At 40.8% G+C, this 17,862-nt stretch overlaps 1 protein-coding gene across 4 annotated transcripts; it reads left to right on the forward strand.

The window, feature by feature from the left end:
* Positions 1–471: 471 nt before the first annotated feature.
* Positions 472–17,648, forward strand: LOC129852977 (trichohyalin-like). 4 transcript variants are annotated; one of them, XM_055918585.1, is made up of 7 exons: positions 472–763; positions 1,266–1,340; positions 13,346–14,170; positions 14,356–14,424; positions 14,551–14,625; positions 15,131–15,208; positions 15,694–17,648. In XM_055918585.1, the coding sequence occupies exons 3-7, from the start codon at positions 13,354–13,356 to the stop codon at positions 16,971–16,973; spliced, it is 2,319 nt and encodes a 772-aa protein (XP_055774560.1). In that variant the 5' UTR covers positions 472–763; positions 1,266–1,340; positions 13,346–13,353; the 3' UTR covers positions 16,974–17,648. The 4 variants fall into 4 exon arrangements, with proteins under 4 accessions (XP_055774560.1, XP_055774559.1, XP_055774561.1 ...); XM_055918586.1 differs by lacking the exons at positions 472–763; positions 1,266–1,340 and adding exons at positions 11,735–11,921; positions 12,996–13,070; XM_055918587.1 differs by lacking the exons at positions 472–763; positions 1,266–1,340 and adding exons at positions 12,158–12,489; positions 12,996–13,070.
* The last annotated feature ends 214 nt before the right edge of the window (positions 17,649–17,862 follow it).

Raw genomic sequence — 17,862 nt, forward strand, 5'->3', positions numbered from 1 at the left:
GCAAACGGGTCTTCCAAATGGACAATGACCCCAAGCATACTTCCAAAGTTGTGGCAAAATGGCTTAAGGACAACAAAGTCAAGGTATTGGAGTGGCCATCAAAAAGCCCTGACCTCAATCCTACAGAATATGTGTGGGCAGAACTGAAAGGGTGTGCGAGCAAGGAGGCCTACAAACCTGACTCAGTTACACCAGCTCTGTCAGCAGGAATGGGCCAAAATTCACCCAACTTATTGTGGGAAGCTTGTGGAAGGCTACCCGAAATGTTTGACCCAAGTTAAACAATTTAAAGGCAATGCACACAAATACTAATTGTGTGTATGTAAACTTCTGACACACTGACATCATAACTGACCTAAAACAGGGCATTTTTTACCAGGATTAAATGTCAGGGATTGTGAAAAACTGAGTTTAAATGTATTTGGCTAAGGTGAATGAAAATTTCGACTTCAACTGTATCTGCCATAGAGGTCAACATTACACTCCAAAATGAAAATAGAATCAGCTTGAATTTATCTTGATGTCTTATTATGAAGCATTCAGTCATTCTCAGACTGCTCACATAGTAGTGCTGCTTACATCCCTTTCCCTAGATGTACATTAGTAATGAATGTGATGAACAGTCATTCCAATATGATGTATGGTATTTCATTAAATTATGTAATGAGACAGAAATTCAATGAACAATATTAACTAATGCATTCTGTTTTACATGATCATTATTCATGACTCTCCATCTTGGATAATGGATGATCAGCATTAGGTGAGTAATTATTTGTCTGTTTTGTTTATTGACAACCAATAACACAAGACAAAGAACAGACCAGAGTGTTAATCTGATACTATAAAAACTACAGGCCTTGTGAACAGCAGTGTGTCTTCTTCAAGGCTACAAATTAAATCAGTTTCTTTACATTTATCAATACTCTCCCCAAATGTTCTCAAGGTAGGTTGGATTATGATGTCAGATGTTCTTCAGATTCTACTGAATGTATATTCCATAGAACCCTGCCTCCTGACACAATATCCTGTATCTGCCATAGAGCCCAATGCTGGTTATCACTAACAATGAACATAATCATTTGATCAGAGATAGGACAATAACAAAACAACATTATTTATGAAGTTAACCAGATCTCATTGGTGCCCACAGTTCCTACATGAGGGAGGCTTGCGTGACAGGAGAAATCTGATTGGTCCTGTTTGCTCTGTATATAGTGATGTAGTCCACCACACAGAACTCACCTCTCTGTTTTACACCATAGCCTCAGGATCAGAGTACTTACAACATGAGACCCAGGAGGACAAGCTGAAGAGGGAGGCATCAGCTGGTGAGCTTGGTAAGTTTGAGAGAGTCTGGAGGAGAGAGGATTGAATCAGGGAACATGAGTGATGTCATTCAGTTTTTCAGACTAATTCATTTGTAATGTATCAAATAGTCAATAGACCAGTTGATGATTGGTTCAGCTCAGATACCTGTTGACTGGAGGAAATAATTACTAATAATTGTACCACCTCCATCAAATGATAATGTCTTTATAGGCATACTATTGAATGAATAAATAAATTACTTATTCAAACAATGCTAGAACGTGCCAATAGGATCTCGCTAGCTCGTGCCTGGCCATGCCCACCTCCTTCCTTGTTCCGCCCACTATGACTCATTTGTTCACATTGGAAACGACACGCCGTGTTCTAAGGAACGCCGTTTGGGTCTTTGCGTGTCAAAAAGATATACTTCAATAAGCTTCTTGACCAATCAGGACCTGAATATGACACCACGTCACACATAATAATTTAACACGTTCAAATAATGTTATTTGACGTGTATCTTTTTGACACGCAACGACACAAACGGCCTTCCATAGTGCACCTCAATACATGTCAGACATGCTTTTTGTCACACCCTGGCCTTAGTTATCTTTGTTTTCTACTGAGATATGGAAACATTATTTCAATCTAATGAAAAACATCCTAATCTAAAACAGGGAAACGGTCCATGATCTTTAAATCAGTAAAATAACCTTCAATAAGTCTATGTTAAATCACAAGATAGATTCACACCTAGCTTACTTACAAAACAAGCACTGTGGACCGCACTGTGTCCTCATGTACTGCAGGGATAAGGGGAAAATGTACCTCTCCTGTTCAGCTGCTGGATGTTAGACTCAGCGATCAGACAAACACTCATAGTTATCAGCCTGCTTCTCCCGGGTTGACGCCTTTATATTCCAGCATTATTCCGTCTCCTGAACGACTGAAATCTGACATGTGTAAACGTTATAAAAGTTACAATAATGACACTCAGCCTAATCGACGGCGCCCAGACTCACACACCCCACGGTAGCTGCTGCTATCGTTAGCTAGCTAACGTTAGTTTGTTCAGTCCAGTCCAACGACGCTTCATGTTCCAGCGATATTTGAAGAAAAGTCAACATCATAACACAACATAATAGCAATAGAAAGGCCTCATTTACTGGAACGGACAAACTGTAAAGTAACAAACGATAACATAGCTAGCTAGATAGACTAATAATAGACAGGTCTAGTTTACTGGAACGGACAAACTGTAAAATAACAAACGATAACATAGCTAGTTAGACAGACTAATAATATACAGGCCTAGTTTACTGGAACGGACAAACTGTAAAGTAACAAATGATAACATAGCTAGCTAGATAGATTAATAACAGAAAGGCCTAGTTTACTGGAACAGACAAACTGTAAAATAACAAACGATAACATAGCTACCTAGATAGATAATAATAGACAGGCTGTTAGGGTTGCGTCAATTCAATCTGGTATAAGGACAAGTATGACAATGAGTCACTAATTGTATGCTATGTACTTTTTATTAACTAAGTAATAAATGGCAAATGCAATTTCCGTATATACGGGTTCAATGTTTCATCACGCAGGATAAGACAGAGAACTGATTTGTTCCTGACAAAGATAGTATATTATACTCATGACAGAGATAGTTCCCACTTCCGAGCCGGCCTGTCAGAGTAGAGACTGGGCATGGTTTAGACTTACCCAGCCTATCGTTGATGTTGGCGCCTTAAGCCAGTCCTGGCCCCTTAGCGCATGTGATGTCCCGACGCTGTTGCTGTGTAGATTACGCTCCTTCACCCCAAAGACTGAGGTCAGACAGCTCTGTAATATTGTCTGAGCTATTCGCACCTGTATACAATGGCCACTGTTCTCGCTCAAGGCTAACCACAGCTTCCCAGCACACTTATCTGGGGCTAACTGTTACTTTCAGCACACACACACACAGACACCCAGTCTCCCAGGCCAACAGTTGCTAATATTCAATCACATGTGTTATAGTATTGGGTTATAGTGCATAATTCAGAATTGGGTTATAGTGCATAATTCAGAACCTCACAGTAGCCACACTTTGTTGCACAATTATAACACACACACACTTCACACTGCTGTTCATATCTTATGCCCTTGTACATTGTTGCATACACAACACATTCTTTCAGGCTGTGGCCCCATGGTTAGGCTGTGAGAACCTGTTACTCTTGAGAACAAAGACAAATTGTCAGGCCTACATGAGTCAGTAGCCTAAACTTTAATTAATGTAAAACCCATCTAGTTTATAGTTATTTTAGCACGCTAAGCCTAACAAAACCCCACAAGGCCTAGTTTACTGGAACGGACATACTGTAAAATAACACACGATAACATAGCTAGCTAGATAGACTAATAATAGACAGGGGAGCGTTACGTGTTAAAGTTACTAGGTAGTTGTACCGTTTAATGTTGACTTTTGCCAGGTATTACCTAACCTACCAGAATGAATCCTACCTTTGAACCACCTGATCCTCCTGGGCTGGTTGTAAAGGTGGTTGCACTTGGCTGGTAAAACTTAAAAAGAGGTCTCATGTTTTTAAGGTTCGACATGATTTAGTCGTTTGTTGGTGATGATGAATGAGATGTTTTTCATATAGCTGTTTTCACATGCACCTTATTTGTGATCGGCCAACATTTGCATATAGTTTACATAGTGTTATTTGACGTGTATCTTTTTGACACGCAAAGACCCAAGAGGCGTTTCATAGTGCACCTCAATACATGTCAGACATGCTTTTAAGTTATGTACCCAGTATGTCCCTCAGGGCCTCTGGCACTGGCCTTTTAACTATCCTGAAGTCTAGGACCAAGAGGCATGGAGAGGCAGCCTTTAGTTATTATGCCCCCAGCCTCTGGAATAGCCTGCCAGAGAACCTGAGGAGGTCTGAAACTGTGGACATATTTAAAAGGGATCTTAAAACACACCTTTTCAGCTTTACTTTTCCTTAACGTGCTTTTTTAGTCTTTTAGTTTAAAATTGTTATTCTTTTGTTTTTGTTTAAATATTTCAGTTTTTATTTTCAGGCAATTGATATGTTATTAACTTAAGGTATGAAATAAGGTATAAGGTATGAAATTAAGTATAAAATAATTGAAATGTTAATGACATCTCCATGGGTCCACCTTGGTGGGTCAAAGGTCATACCTGTTTGCATTTTGGGGAATTTTGATGAGACAGAATGGGCAGCATTGGGATGTCCATAGGCTGTCCAACAAATCATTACTATTTCTCTTTATAGCTGGAACAGGGAGCTGGCTGGATGAAGTGGCGACCCCTGGTGGCCCTCATTGGGCCATCTCCCCTCTTCTCCTTGGGGCAGGGAGCTGGCTGAATGTAGTGGCGACCCCTGGGTTGCCCCAGCCAGTGCAGGGAGCTGGCTGAATGTAGTGGCTCCCCCTGGGTTGCCCCAGCCCGTGCAGGGAGCTGGCTGGATGTACTGTGCCCCCTGGTGGCCGTTGGCGGAAGTAGGCACCCCTCTCCGGGGGTCGGGCCCCCCTCCCTGGGTCAGCCTCAGCTCTCTCCGGCCCCTCCCCCCATATCCCTGGGGAAGTGAGCTGGCTGGATTGGCCCCCGTGCCCAGGGGCCGGTCCACCCAGTCTCTGGAGCGAGACTCTAGACAGAGTCTGAGTAGAGCATTAATATCCCCTGTAAAGGCACACTGGACAGGTGTAATGAAGGCATGTAAAAATGACCATAACAAGCATTCTAATCACCTGTAAATGCACACTGAACAGGTGTAACGGGGAATATACACGGCTGTGACTATAACCGAAGATAATTCTCTTGGGAGGTAATACGGTCGGCATTTCATTGTGAGGTATTTATTCTAAGTCGGGTGAACAAAAGGACTTGAGTTCCATTATGATATCACAATCACACCATGTGTAGTTAATCATGAAACATACACCCCGCCCTTCTTCTTCCCGGCTGTATGTAATAACACACTAAAATGTCTCGGCTAACAATGTAAGAAATAACACTGCAAAGTTTCCTCGGGGCTAGAAGCACGGCTGCCCTCTATATCGGTGCCATTTTATATATTGACTTCGTCCGTCCTTGCTCGCTCATTAACGTCTTAATCGAAATTATGGATTGCCTCTTATCCGCTTGTCGTCCCATTATGCCATAGTTTGTACATCTCCATTGTCAGTAGAAACCACATTTGTTTAAGCAAGTAAGCCATATCAGCTATGTTTTTTAAAAGGCAGTAAATGAGGCTGAATGAACTGTTTCACTGAATGGGGCTCAATGAGAAATAGTTAATGACAAATCACCAGTAACCTTCTCAGACGACGTGGTAATATTGTCTAGATAGAGAACGGCAGATCAGCTGTTAACAAACATGGTAATATTGTCTAGATAGAGAACGACAGATCAGCTGTTAACAAACGTGGTAATATTGTCTAGATAGAGAACTGTCACGGTCGTTGTAAGGAGGAGACCAAGGCGCAGCGTGGTAAGCGTACATTCTTCTTTATTGAAAGAACGAACACTGAACAAACAAACAAAATAAACGAACCGTGAAGCTAAAATGGCTAGTGCAGACAGGCAACTAAACGTAGAATAAGAACCCACAAACTACCTAAATGGCTACCTAAATATGGTCCCCAATCAGAGACAACGATAAACAGCTGCCACTGATTGGGAACCATACCAGGCCACCATAGACATACATATACCTAGACTTACAAAACCCCTTAGACATACAAAACCCCCTAGACATACAAAAACTAAACAAACCACCCTCGTCACACCCTGACCTAACCAAAATAATTCAGACAATTAACTTAAAAACAAACCGTTGAAATCAAATGCAACTTTAAATATCTACTTGTAAAACATAAGATCAAGCATCACTTGTATATTTTGGACTCAAAATAAAAAACATGACAAAATAAAGCTATAATATTTACATTGAATTAAGTTGCAGAAAAGCCTCCTATTCTAGTGAATTGCTGCAATACTGCACATCTACAGCTGGGTCAGAACATACTGGATTGGGTTTGAGGATGAACAGGGTAAAACACTGTTGCCAGGGGCTACCACATGACACAGCATTGTGCAGAATGTCACAGTAGAAACTTGTTGAAAATAGTCAAACTGAGACTAAATTTAAAGATAATTGACCAAAAAAAGTATATGGCTTCCGGTGTCTTTTTTGAAAATTAAAGTCTTGATTAACTTAAAACCTCTATGCTGACTAGCATAGCCTAGCCTAGCGCCACAGGGATATCATATAATATAATTTCATGAAATCACAAGTCCAATACAGCAAATGAAAGATAAACATCTTGTGACTCCAGCCAACATTTCCGATTTTTAAAATGTTTTATAGCGAAAACACAATATATATTTATGTTAGCTCACCACAATAGCCAAACACACAATGCCATTTTTTTCACCGCAAACATAGCTTTCACAAAACCCACAAATAGAGATAAAATTAATCACTAACCTTTGAACAACTTCATCAGATGACAGTCTTATAACATCATGTTATACAATACATTTATGTTTTGTTCGAAAATGTGCATATTTATAGCTACAAATCTGGGTTTTACAACGCAGCCATAGTCACAAATAACACCAAATTGTCCAGAGAAATTTTACACAGCGACGTAATCTAACCAAAAAACTCATCATAAACTTTGCTGAAAAATACATGTTGTACAGCAAATGAAAGATACACTTGTTCTTAATGCAACCGCTGTGTTAGATTTAAAAAAATAACTTTAGTACAAAGCACAGCATGCAATAATCTGAGACAGCGCCCAGCCATTCTCCGCCATGTTGGAGCCAACATATTCCACAAAAATACGAAATAACATCATAAATATTCTCTTACCTTTGATGATCTTCCATCAGAATGCAGTGCAAGGAGTCCTAGTTCCACAATAAATCGTTGTTTTGTTTTAGAATGTCAATTTCTTCTGTCGAATTAGCAACTTTGGCTAGCATGGTGGAGCGCACATGTCCATAAAGGCTTGGCGCATGGAACGAAAAATTCCAAAAGTCATAATAAACGTCGATTAAACTGGTCAAACTCAGTTGAAAATCCATCTTTGTGATGTTTTTGTCATATGTATCCAATAACGTCCAAGATGCAGAATTTCGTCGTGTCTACCTATTTCGCGCAGCGAAATACTGCCAATATGGCGGACCTGTCACTCCAAAAGCTCTCATTCTGTCTCACATCAAGCTAGACACCCCATTCAACATTCTACTGCCTGTTGACATCTAGTGGAAGGCGTATGAAGTGCATACAGATCCATAAATAAAAGGCAATTGAATAGGCAAGCCCTGACACAGAGCCCCATTTTCAGAATTTTCACTTCCTATTTGGAAGTTTGCTGCCAAATGAGTTCTGTTTTACTCACAGATATAATTCAAACAGTTTTAGAAACTTCAGAGTGTTTTCTATCCAATAGTAATAATAATATGCATATCGTATGATCTAGAACAGAGTACGAGGCCGTTTAATTTGGGCACGTTTTTTTCCCAAAGTCGAAATGGCGCCCCCTATTTCCAAGAGGTTTTAAGGTGCTGACATGGATACTGTCTGTAAGTGCCCAGATTGTAATGGTTTTAACCCAAACTCAGCCTTTACACCCAGCCCTGTCCCCTGCACACCCTAACCCAAACTCAGCCTTTACCCCCAGCCCTGTCCCCTACACACCCTAACCCAAACTCAGCCTTTACCCCCAGCCCTGTCCCCTGTCCCCTGCACACCCTAACCCAAACTTAGCCTTTACCCCCAGCCTTGTCCCCTGTACACCCTAACCCAAACTCAGCCTTTACCCCCAGCCCTGTCCCCTGCACACCCTAACCCAAACTCAGCTTTTACTCCCAGTCCCATATATGGTATGTCTGACTTTCTGATTTGTAAATTCACCACAGATCCCACCATTGACCAGCAGGTGGCAATGAAACTCTCTTCTCAGACAGTAAATGACCACCAGTCAGCTACATTTAGGATGGAAAAGGGGATGGAAAAGCATTGAGACTATTTGTCATGGAAGCAATTTCGCTCATTTACTCATGTGAATGTGTCCAAAGAGATAAGAGAAGCTAATATTGATAGGCACTGTTAAATCTTTACAGCTCAGGATAATATGACTATAATTAAAGAACATCACTACCATCTGCTGGCTGGATCGGTCTTCTGATTTGAATTGAAACAGTTTTTAGAACTTTAGAGATGATTAACTAAAAGATGATGATAGAAGACAGCACCATGCTGTATGATAGCATAAACACTCTAATGTTGCTCACTAGTTAACAAAGTCACAAACCCTGACCATTTTTACATTTTACCAGACGCTCTGTAGTGAGTCCATTCATTTTCATACTTTTTTAGTAATTGAAACCACATCTCAGGCATTGCAAGCACTATGCTCTACCAACTGAGCTACATTATTAAAATCTGTTTTTAACCCTAAACCACACACTGCTAACCTTATGTCTAACCTTAAACTTAAATTAAGATCAGAAATGTACATTTTTGTTTTCCTGACATGTTAAGATAGGCCTATAGACAATTTAGACTTTGTGACTGGGTTTTCTAATAACCAGAGAGGCTGGGGGACTTTGTGACTGGGTTTTCTAATAACCAGAGAGGCTGGGGGGAGGAGTTTACTCCAAGTGCCTGTGTAAAGGTGAAGTTGAAAGTTGTGTCTCAGTATAGGCCTGAGGTGTAGATTGTTCTGTAAAAACGTGTAGATATGCACATATAGTTACTATTAGAGTGGTTGTGGATTTAAATCAACTATTTTGAATGTGAAGTGGAGGACGTGAAGACCAGTAAAGGTAAGAGGAGATGTCAGTATATTTCACTTTCCAAACTAGACACAACAGTCCTGTTTTAAAACAATGAGGACTGGAGAAAGAGGAAGTGATGTTTGTATCTGTGTGATTGAGCAAAAGAGAGAATTTGGTGAATGGTAATGATGTAAATATGAATGTTTTCTCTTTTTATTGCAGTTAAAATGGCAGAGTCCAGAGTTCATAGTAAGTCACCATGCTATAATTAATGATGAACTTTTCTTTCATGTATCTGGGAGACCAGAATTAAACCAACTATTGTTACAGATGATTTTACCATCATCCATGAACCTTTACTGATGTTTACATCAGAGATTTTTGTAAAACATATTTTGTTATTTCAGGGGGAAATGGCCGTGTATAGATCCATAAAGTGAATTAGTATAATAATTGAAGTGATATTTAATGTTTTTAGGTTTGTTTAGTGTCTCTTGCACAATGGTAGACCTGGTTAGTATGAATGTTGAGGCTTGGACACTGGGGTAGACCTGGTTAGTATGAATGCTGAGGCTTGGACACTGGGGTAGACCTGGTTAGTATGAATGTTGAGGCTTGGACACTGGGGTAGACCTGGTTAGTATGAATGTTGAGGCTTGGACACTGGGGTAGACCTGGTTAGTATGAATGTTGAGGCTTGGACACTGGGGTAGACCTGTTTTATATGAGTATGCCCATGGATTTGCCTGGTTTATAATGGGGTGTAGGGATACACAAGGTTCATACAGGTAATGGGGCTGGATGGACGTCTTTTGCCCAATCAAATCCTTTCTGGCAACAACGTTTGTGGTAGAAACAAGAGATTGGGGCTGGGTCACATGTGTTATACCACTGTAATATTAGTTTATCTATGAAATGATTAGTGTATACAGGTCAGAGGTCACAGGACTAAAACATGCTGATAACAGGGTTGGGGTGTGCAGTGAATAGCTGGATATAGGTTACTGTTGGTGACTTGGGGAATACAGGCCTAAGGAAAGTGGGTAACAGGACTGAGATAGGAAAGTAACAGGGATGAGGTGTATTGGCAAAGGACCTGCAAAACTGATGTTAGGCTTACTAGTGGCATAAGATTAGCATAGTGGCATGTCTGGGAAAGATGTGGGAACAAATGGGATAATATCATTCTAGATTGTAGCATCACATTCTTCTATGACATATATACTTTCCTTCAAATGAATCTGTCTGCCTGGGATTGTGGGGGTTGTATTTTAGAATTGACATGGTCCTGGTTGTTGTATATCTATTGTAGTTTTTAATTCAGCTGTGTTTATAAATGTACTGAGAGGATTTGTGTTCCTGACACAGATGATGTCATTAAACATGAAATGTTCTCTCTTTCTGAACAGATCAGTTTAAACTCACCTCAGAAGACTATGTGAGGACTGATGTTGGTGAAGAGGTCACCCTCCCCTGTCACCTCTCACCTGACACCAGTGCTGTTGCCATGACGATCAAGTGGTTTAAAGAGACAGAGTGTATTTACCTGTATAAGAATGGCCAGGTGACAGAGAGGAGTGACTATGAGGGCAGACTGAGTCTGATCACCCAGGAGCTGGAGAGAGGCAACGTGTCTCTGAGGCTGAGAGACTTCAGGGAGTCAGATACAGGAGACTACGTATGTCAGGTCATCCATGGAGAACAGAAGGAGGAGGCTGCAGCGTTTTTATGGGTCAGAGGAGGTAAGTGTTCTAGAACTCCAGTAATGTTTCTAAACACCTAAACAACAACAATAACAACCAGTCTCTTTCCCTGTACAGAACACTTGTACTTTCTCATGTAGGTAGGAGTTCATAGTAGGAGTTACAGATGAATAGACTAGATTCATTCTGAATATCAACTAGTTACAATGCATATTACCATCACTCTGAGCTTTGAGCTGGTCCTAAAGCATTAGAACCATTCCAACATTACTGTCACGTCCCTTGATTGTCATTAGTAATGAATGTGATGAACACTCATACCCCTCTGATGTATATCACATCACTATGGTATTTGAGAGGATCATGTGACAGATGGTGATTTGAAGGTAATGATAATAACTATTACATTCTGTTTTACATGATCATTATTCATGACTCTCCATCTTGGATAATGGATGATCAGCATTTGTTGAGTAATTACTGATGTCCGTTTCTCAATGAGATAAATAACATCTCAATAAGTCTTAAATCATCACGGTATACATCACTCTAAAACTAATGAAATACCGTATGCAAAATAGTTGTGGTCAGTCAGACAATCCAATCCGCCAACAGATCTCCAGCAGAGAACAACTGAGATGTTTAGTCTAAAGGAAGCAGTGAGTGGATCCGATCCTGGTTAAACTTGCGACTAGGCTACAAAGCACACTTTTAAATACAACAAAACAAACGGAGTAAAGACGATTCAGAACTGAGGGTTGAACACATCCTCATTCGCGTCTCCATAACAACCCCACTTTTGAGCAGCTGATGCTATTTAATATGTAATTAAAAGGGAAGCGCCCTATTGGAAGGAGAAGCACTGAGACGGTTCAGACAAATTCAGGGCCGTCATTCTCAGACCGCTTAGATCCCTTTCCCTAGATGTACATTAGTAATGAATGTGATGAACAGTCATATCAATATGATGTATGGTATTTCATTAAATTATGTAATGAGACAGAAATTCAATGAACAATAATAACTAATGCATTCTGTTTTACATGATCATTATTCATGACTCTCCATCTTGGATAATGGATGATCAGCAAGAAGTGAGTAATGACTTATTTGTCTGTTTTGTTTATTGACAACCAATAACACAAGACAACGAACAGACCAGAGTGTTAATCTGATACTATAAAAACTACAGGCCTTGTGAACAGCAGTGCGTCTTCTTCAAGGCTACAAATTAAATCAGTTTCTTTACATTTATCAAAACTCTCCCCAAATGTTCTCAAGGTAGGTTGGATTAAGATGTATAGATGTTCTTCCAATTATACAGAATTTTCATATCAAAGATCTCCCACAATATATCTGCCATATAGCTCAACATTTCACACACCAAAATTAAAATAGAATCAGCTTGAATTTAGCTTGATGTCTTATTATGAAGCATTCAGTCATTCTCAGACTGCTCACATAGTAGTGCTGCTTACATCCCTTTCCCTAGATGTACATTAGTAATGAATGTGATGAACAGTCATTCCAATATGATGTATGGTATTTCATTAAATTATGTAATGAGACAGAAATTCAATGAACAATAATAACTAATGTATTCTGTTTTACATAATCATTATTCATGACTCTCCATCTTGGATAATGGATGATCAGAATTGGGTGAGTAATGACTTATTTGTCTGTTTTGTTTATTGACACCCAATAACACAAGACAAAGAACAGACCAGAGTGTTAATCTGATACTATAAAAACTACAGGCCTTGTGAACAGCAGTGTGTCTTCTTCAAGGCTACAAATTAAATCAGTTTCTTTACATTTATCAATACTCTCCCCAAATGTTCTCAAGGTAGGTTGGATTATGATGTCAGATGTTCTTCAGATTCTACTGAATGTATATTCCATAGAACCCTGCCTCCTGACACAATATCCTGTATCTGCCATAGAGCCCAAAGCTGGTTATCACTAACAATGAACATAATCATTTGATCAGAGATAGGACAATAACTAAACAACATTATTTATGAAGTTAACCAGATCTCATTGGTGCCCACAGTCCCTACATGAGGGAGGCTTGAGTGACAGGAGAAATCTGATTGGTCCTGTTTGTTCTGTATATAGTGATGTAGTCTACTACACAGAACTCACCTCTCTGTTTAACACCATAGGATCAGGATTAGGGTATTTACAACATGCGACCCAGAAGGAGAAGCTGAAGAGAGCGGAATCAGCTGGTGAGCTTGGTAAGTATGAGAGAGTCTGGAGGAGAGAGGATTTGAATCAGGGAACATGAGTGATGTCATTCAGTTTTTCAGACTAATTCATTTGTAATGAATCAAATAGTCAATAGACCAGTTGATGATTGGTTCAGCTCAGATAACTGTTGACTGGAGGAAATAATTACTAATAATTGTACCACCTCCATCAAATGATAATGTCTTTATAGGCATACTATTGAATGAATTAATAAATGACTTGTTCAAACAACCAATTAAATATGTTAATTACTCTCTCTCAGAGTTGAAGATGGAAAAAGAATTAAAAGAGATATTAAGACAGGAGATGATGAAACAACTAGAGGAGAAAGACACACAACTGGATGATATGACCCAGGAAGTGAGAGAGAAAGAGAGACTCCTGGAGGAGAAGAACCAGATAATGGGACAGACGGAGAAACTATTAGAAGAGAAAGAAAACCAACTGGAAGAGAAAGACAAGCAACTAAAGGATAGAGACATTCAACTAGAGGCACTGAGAAAGAACCTGCAGGACAAGAACAGCCAAGTAGAGAACTTCAGAGTCCTACTGCAGGAAAAAGACCTTCAACTAGAGGACAGCAACCACAGACTGGGAGAGAAGGACAGACTACTGGAAGAGAAGGACAGACTACTGGAAGAGAGAGACAAACTACTGGAAGAGAGAGAGAACCAACTAAAGGAAAGAGACCTTCAACTAGAGGAGAGAAACTATAGACTGGGGGAGAAGGACAGACTACTGGGAGAGAGAGACAGACTACTGGAAGAGAGAGACAAACTACTGAAGGGAAAAGATAGTGAAATAAAGGAGAAGCAGATTGAACTAGGAGACAAAGACAAAAAAATTAAGGATAAAGACCTTCAACTAGAGGACAGAAACTACAGACTGGGAGAGAAGGACAGACTACTGGAAGAGAGAGACAAACTACTGGAAGAGAGAGACAAACTACTGGAGGGAAAAGCAAATGAACTAAAAGAGAGGAGGCAGGAACTAGAAGAGAAAGATAACCTACTAGAGGAGAGAGAGAAGCAGTTAAAGGAAAGAGACAAACAGGTGGAGGATGTCAACAATGAAAATGCTGAACTGGGTAAGATTATTCACACCATTAATACATTTAGTCTTCTGTACTTTCCTCAATTCTCAGGTTATTGTCGACTCTCCACTGAGTTGTGAATATTGTTGTCCATCACTTCATACTTTCCCTCTGCATCATATTTCTGTCTAAAGTCTTTAACACAGAATTCAGATCCTAGTCCTCCTTTGTTATTTCAGCTCAACAGATATGTGATGTGAAGACTGAGGTAGAGAGACTGAGAAGAGAGATCTCAGCCCAGATGACTGGTGAGTGAGATATGTGATACTTAACATTTCAATAGAAACCCAGAACTCCCCTTCAGTAGGTCTATGTGCCTTCATGTGTCACTGAGGTAAATGTTCCCATTCTAAATGGTTGTTCTATTATTTTAGAACCTGGAGAGACGTCAGATACAGGTTCCATACTCCCAGTCAGGAGGAGAGACAGCATGAAGCTTCCTCCATTCAGTGAGTTATCAATATTGTCCTGTTGTCTCCTACTGTTTCTAGTCTATAGTGGACCATCCTTCACTTAGTGAGTTATCACTATTGTCCTGTTGTCTCCTACTGTTTCTAGTCTATAGTGGACCATCCTTCACTTAGTGAGTTATCAATATTGTCCTGTTGTCTCCTACTGTTTCTAGTCTATAGTGGACCATCCTTCACTTAGTGAGTTATCAATATTGTCCTGTTGTCTCCTACTGTTTCTAGTCTATAGTGGACCATCCTTCACTTAGTGAGTTATCAATATTGTCCTGTTGTCTCCTACTGTTTCTAGTCTATAGTGGACCATCCTTCACTTAGTGAGTTATACATGTTGTCTCAAACTGTCATTAATCTTGATATTCTCTATTTTCTCCAATAATCTATATTTCACTCTGATGTGTAATGTATTTGTAGTTTGTTTATACTATGTTTTAAATGTGTCTCTGATGAGTCAGTATGTTGACCAGTTCTCTATGTTGTGTTACAGTGGGAGGAGAGACCTCAGATACAGACCCCACACTTCCACTGAGGAGGAGAAACAGCATGGAGTTACATCCTCCATATAGTGAGTTATGGATGTAGATTATATTATATTTGACTCTGTTGTACATCCTCCAGATAGTGAGTTATGGATGTAGATTATATTATATTTGACTCTGTTGTACATCCTCCAGATAGTGAGTTATACATGTAGATTATATTATATTTGACTCTGTTGTACATCCTCCAGATAGTGAGTTATGGATGTAGATTATATTATATTTGACTCTGTTGTACATCCTCCAGATAGTGAGTTATGGATGTAGATTATATTATATTTGACTCTGTTGTACATCCTCCAGATAGTGAGTTATACATGTAGATTATATTATATTTGACTCTGTTGTACATCCTCCAGATAGTGAGTTATGGATGTAGATTATATTATATTTGACTCTGTTGTACATCCTCCAGATAGTGAGTTATGGATGTAGATTATATTATATTTGACTCTGTTGTACATCCTCCAGAGAGTCAGTGTGTTGATCAGTGCTGTGTGTTGTGTTGCAGTGGGAGGAGAGAGCAGCAGTCCAGACTCCCCAGTGTCTCCCAGTGTGTCTGAGCTGAGACTGGTGCTGCTGGGGAGGACTGGGGCTGGGAGGAGTGCAGCAGGAAACACCATCCTGGGCAGAGAGGAGTTTGGGGCCCAGGCCAGCCCCTCTGCAGTGACCCAGAGGAGTAAGAGGAGAGAGGGGGACGTGTGTGGGAGACGGCTGGTGCTGGTGGACACTCCAGACTGGTTCTGTCCTGGACTCTCTCTGGAGGAGATGAGACAGGATGTGGGGATATGTGTCCGTCTGTCTGCCCCGGGACCCCACGCCTTCCTCCTGGTCATACCAGTGGAGCCCTCTAAGGGGGAGGAGAGAGGGGTGCTGGAGAGAATAGAGGAGATGTTTGGGGAGGGTTGTTGGGAACACACTGTGATTCTATTCACCCATGATGATGTCCTGAAAGAGCAGAGCATTGAGGAGTTTCTCCAAGCAGGAAGTCAGGACCTCCAGCAGCTTGTAGAGAAAAGTGGGAGCAGGTACCACGTCCTCAACATTAAGGACAGGGCCCATGGCACTCAGGTATCAGAGCTGCTGGATCAGGTAGAGGAGATGGTGGCAGGAAACAGAGAGAGATTCTACAGCAGTCAGACCTACCAGGAGGCAGAGGACCACGTTAGAGAGATGGAGGGAAAGATCCAGAGAGAGAGAGGAGAGAGGAAACAGAGGGAGGAGAGAGACTTGAGAGAGAGGCTGGAGAAGGAGCTGCAGGATTCTCTGAAGGAGAAAGATGGAGAGATCCAGAAGCTCAAGAGAGATATCAGAATTCTCAGAGAACGAATAACAGAACTGGAGAGACAGGTGAAAGAAGAGAGGGATGAGGAGAAGAAAATAGAACTGGAGAGGGAGCTGAAGAGGGAGTCTGATAGGAAGGTGGAGATGGAGAGAAAGATGGAGAGATTGAAAGAGGAGAGAGAGAATGAGAGGAGGGAGATGGAGGAGAGACACAGACAGGAGATAGAGGACATGATGGAGAACTATGAAGGAGAGGCCAAAGTTGATGCAGAGAGAAACCTGATGAAGATAGTCCTACCTGAGTTACAGAGGAACATCATGATCTCACAGACAAAGATGCAGAGGGAGTTCAGCAGACAGATGGAGGAGAAGAATAGACAGATGGAGGAGAAGAATAGACAGATGGAGGAGAAGAATAGACAGATGAAGGAGAAGGATAGAGTGATTGTGGAAAGGGATGGAGAGATACAGGGACTGATAGATAGACTGTGGGAGATGTGCAAATGAGTTATTGTAACTAGCCTGAAGAAGTGCTGGGATACATGGAGAGGTAGAAGAAGAGAGAGGAAGAAGACAGGGAGAACTAATGGAGATCTGAGGAATGTCTGTGCAGATGTAACCTAGTTCACCATTTCACTGAATTAGCCTGACAACGAGGTTAGAGATGAGATGACTTTTTCATGGAGGGATTGGAGAAGTTAGAGATAATCACATGATATTTATCTGACAATGTAAGAACAACGTGATAGTCTGTGCTGTGATGAGTGTCATGGTGGGAAAACAGGTCAGAATACTGTCTGATCCTGTCTAGAACAACGTGATAGTCTGTCCTGTGATGAGTGTCATGGTGGGAAAACAGGTCAGAATACTGTCTGATCCTGTCTAGAACAACGTGATAGTCTGTCCTGTGATGAGTGTCATGGTGGGAAAACAGGTCAGAATACTGTCTGATCCTGTCTAGAACAACGTGATAGTCTGTGCTGTGATGAGTGTCATGGTGGGAAAACAGGTCAGAATACTGTCTGATCCTGTCTAGAACAACGTGATAGTCTGTGCTGTGATGAGTGTCATGGTGGGAAAACAGGTCAGAATACTGTCTGATCCTGTCTAGAACAACGTGATAGTCTGTGCTGTGATGAGTGTCATGGTGGGAAAACAGGTCAGAATACTGTCTGATCCTGTCTAGGTCAAAATCTGTCCTTCTGCCCCTGAGCAAGTCAGTTGCGGAAGACACATTTCAGTTGAATAATTCAGTTGGACAACTGACTAGGTATCCCCCCCCTCCCTTTACAGTGTCTAGAGGAGGGTAGGGAGGTCTGTAAAGATCTTGATGAGACGTAAAACAGAATTCCAAACCAACGTAGATTATTGACCTTTGCACTGCAGCCTTTTAGAA

Source organism: Salvelinus fontinalis, chromosome 4 (assembly GCF_029448725.1).
Source record: "Salvelinus fontinalis isolate EN_2023a chromosome 4, ASM2944872v1, whole genome shotgun sequence".
NCBI classification, from domain to species: domain Eukaryota; kingdom Metazoa; phylum Chordata; class Actinopteri; order Salmoniformes; family Salmonidae; genus Salvelinus; species Salvelinus fontinalis.

Bases quoted from the DNA above. Each gene is read 5' to 3' on its own strand.
- LOC129852977 (XM_055918584.1), top strand. From the start codon at position 1,121: ATGAAGTTAACCAGATCTCATTGGTGCCCACAGTTCCTACATGAGGGA. The intron at 14,626-15,130 runs GTGAGTTATCAA...GTTGTGTTACAG, and splicing joins CATGAAGCTTCCTCCATTCA to TGGGAGGAGAGACCTCAGAT. The intron at 15,209-15,693 runs GTGAGTTATGGA...GTTGTGTTGCAG, and splicing joins GGAGTTACATCCTCCATATA to TGGGAGGAGAGAGCAGCAGT.